General features: G+C 43.3%; 1 protein-coding gene across 1 annotated transcript in view; it reads right to left on the bottom strand.

The window, feature by feature from the left end:
* The window catches only part of Pld1 (phospholipase D1), a 197,793-nt gene that overhangs the window by 65,065 nt on the left and 130,579 nt on the right, over positions 1-2,149 (bottom strand). Inside the window, exon 20 of the mRNA XM_017797388.2 lies at positions 1,368-1,478. Within this exon, the coding sequence (XP_017652877.1) occupies positions 1,368-1,478 (111 nt within the window). The remainder of the gene's footprint in view (positions 1-1,367; positions 1,479-2,149) is intronic.

The following is a 2,149-nucleotide window of genomic DNA, read 5'->3' as shown; positions in this document are numbered from 1 at the left end:
GCCTGCCTTTGCCTCCCGAGTGCTGGGATTAAAGGTGTGCACCACCACACCCAGCTTAATGCTATTTTTTAAAAAGATGAAACAAGGACTGGAGAGATGGCTCAGTGGTTAAGAGCACTGGCTACTCTTGCAGAGGACCTGGGTTTGATTCCCAGCACCCACATGGTAGCTAACAACTATTCATAACTCCAGCTCCAGGGGATCTGACATCACTCCTCTGACGTCTGTGGGCACTGCATGACACAAGTGCATTTACATACACGCAGGCAATACACTCATGCACAGAAGGTAAAAATAATAAAATATATATTTTTAAAAAGATGGAACAAAATGGCTGGGTGATGGATAGGTCAGCTTTCACATCTTATATAACTATAGTATTTGATTTTCAAAGTTAATCATCCTAAATCTACTAAACTCTAGACTTCGAGCAGAGTTCACTAATTTTTCCACTAATGCCCTTTATCTCTTGCATCTGGAATACATCACGAAATTTAGTCTTCCAATGTTTTTAGTTAGTCTTCTCTTTCCCTGGGACTGAGAAATAAGTAAAGCTGCAATACCTTTAAACAACTGTCACTCTATGGACAGGGAGAGGGGCAGGACTCAAGGGGAAGACAAATGGAGCTAGCATAGTTTTCCCAGTAGTTAACCTCCTTCTAAACACTTTATTTTTATTCAATGGAAAAAAACTAGGATAAAGGAGAGAGATATGTTTTGGTTTGGCTCTTACCCACTGCTCCATTATCGTGATTATTTCTCTCAGGGGTTTCAAATGTTCTGTCCTATTTTTGCATCTACTTTGAGGTGCAATTAAAGTTCCCACACTAAACTCAATGTTCCCAGATTCTCTCATGTTCTCTGAGCAGAGCCCAGGATCTGAAGAGGCTTTATCATGAATGGAAGCTCACAGCTCTGACATTCTTGTCTTCTTTTTCCATGCTCTCTTCTGTACACCCTCCAACATCCCCAGAGCTGTGGCATCCAGTCACCCGTGTGTGGACAACTTATCCTGTGCATGTCTGTTTGTTCCCCTTAAACAGCACATGCCTCATTCTACAGCCTCCAACCAAAGCCTAGTGAAAACTTACACATCCATGCTGGGGTTCTTTACAGCAAATAATGTCATAGTAAGCCAATATGTTAGTGCAACAAGGATTTGGAAGACTCCCATTATTGAGTTAAGGATGGTCCAGAGTGAATTTCAGGCACTTTGAGATCAAAATGCAGATGACTCAAATCAGCACTTTTCCAGCACTCTTCATATCTCAGTACACACGTATTATTATGGAATCCCAAGCTGGGGACCCTATGGTCACTGTGCGATACTGCAGAAGGCAGGTTCAAACAGTGACCGACAGACTTACTTCGATATAGATGTAGTGCTTGCTGTTCTCTATCACATGGATATAAGCAGTGTGGATGGACTCCTCATGGTACTTTATACCAGCAGACCAATCGGCAGCAGAGCGGAGCAGCTACAAGACAGCAATCAGCAATGAGCAAACATCAGACAACAGAGAAGACACCAAGTGGACTGGAGCAATGAAGCCCCCCCCCACCCACCTTGTTTCTTCTAAACCAATGACTACAGTGGCTCGAGTCACGTGTGATCCAAGAGGGGCACTGAAGGTTATTCTCCAGTCTACCCTCTTCCATCTGGCATTATTTTCATTCTAAACTTGAAGCCATAAGTTGTGGTTTGTACAAGTAATATTCTGAAGACTTATTCAGGTCACATTGCCATTGTACTATTGTCCTATGACAGTCCAATACCTGTGTCAGGTTAAAGATGCTGATGCAGGGCAGAGGGTAAATGAGTGCTGTGAAGCCCAGCACTAAGTAATGGCCCAGCACTAGTAAATGGCACTAAGGGTGCTGGTCACATTAGAGATGATGCAGGGCAGATCATAGCTGTGCAGGGCAGGGTGGACTGGGGGACACTGGAGGCTTCTCATGACTTTCACAAGATCAAGTATCCTTTGCCTGACATTCTTCCCAGAATTTTAACTGGTATTACAATATGACGTTTGCATATAGTAAGTGCTCAGAAAATATTTCTCCTTTTTTTAATGTGTATGAGTGTATTGCCTGCATGCATGTAAGTCCACCCCTGTTGTGCAATGCTTCCGTAAGCCAGACGAGGGGG

Source organism: Nannospalax galili, unplaced genomic scaffold (assembly GCF_000622305.1).
Source record: "Nannospalax galili isolate Female #2095 unplaced genomic scaffold, S.galili_v1.0 scaffold33, whole genome shotgun sequence".
NCBI classification, from domain to species: domain Eukaryota; kingdom Metazoa; phylum Chordata; class Mammalia; order Rodentia; family Spalacidae; genus Nannospalax; species Nannospalax galili.
Note: the sequence above shows the minus strand (reverse complement) of the source record. Positions and strands in the feature narration are given on the sequence as shown.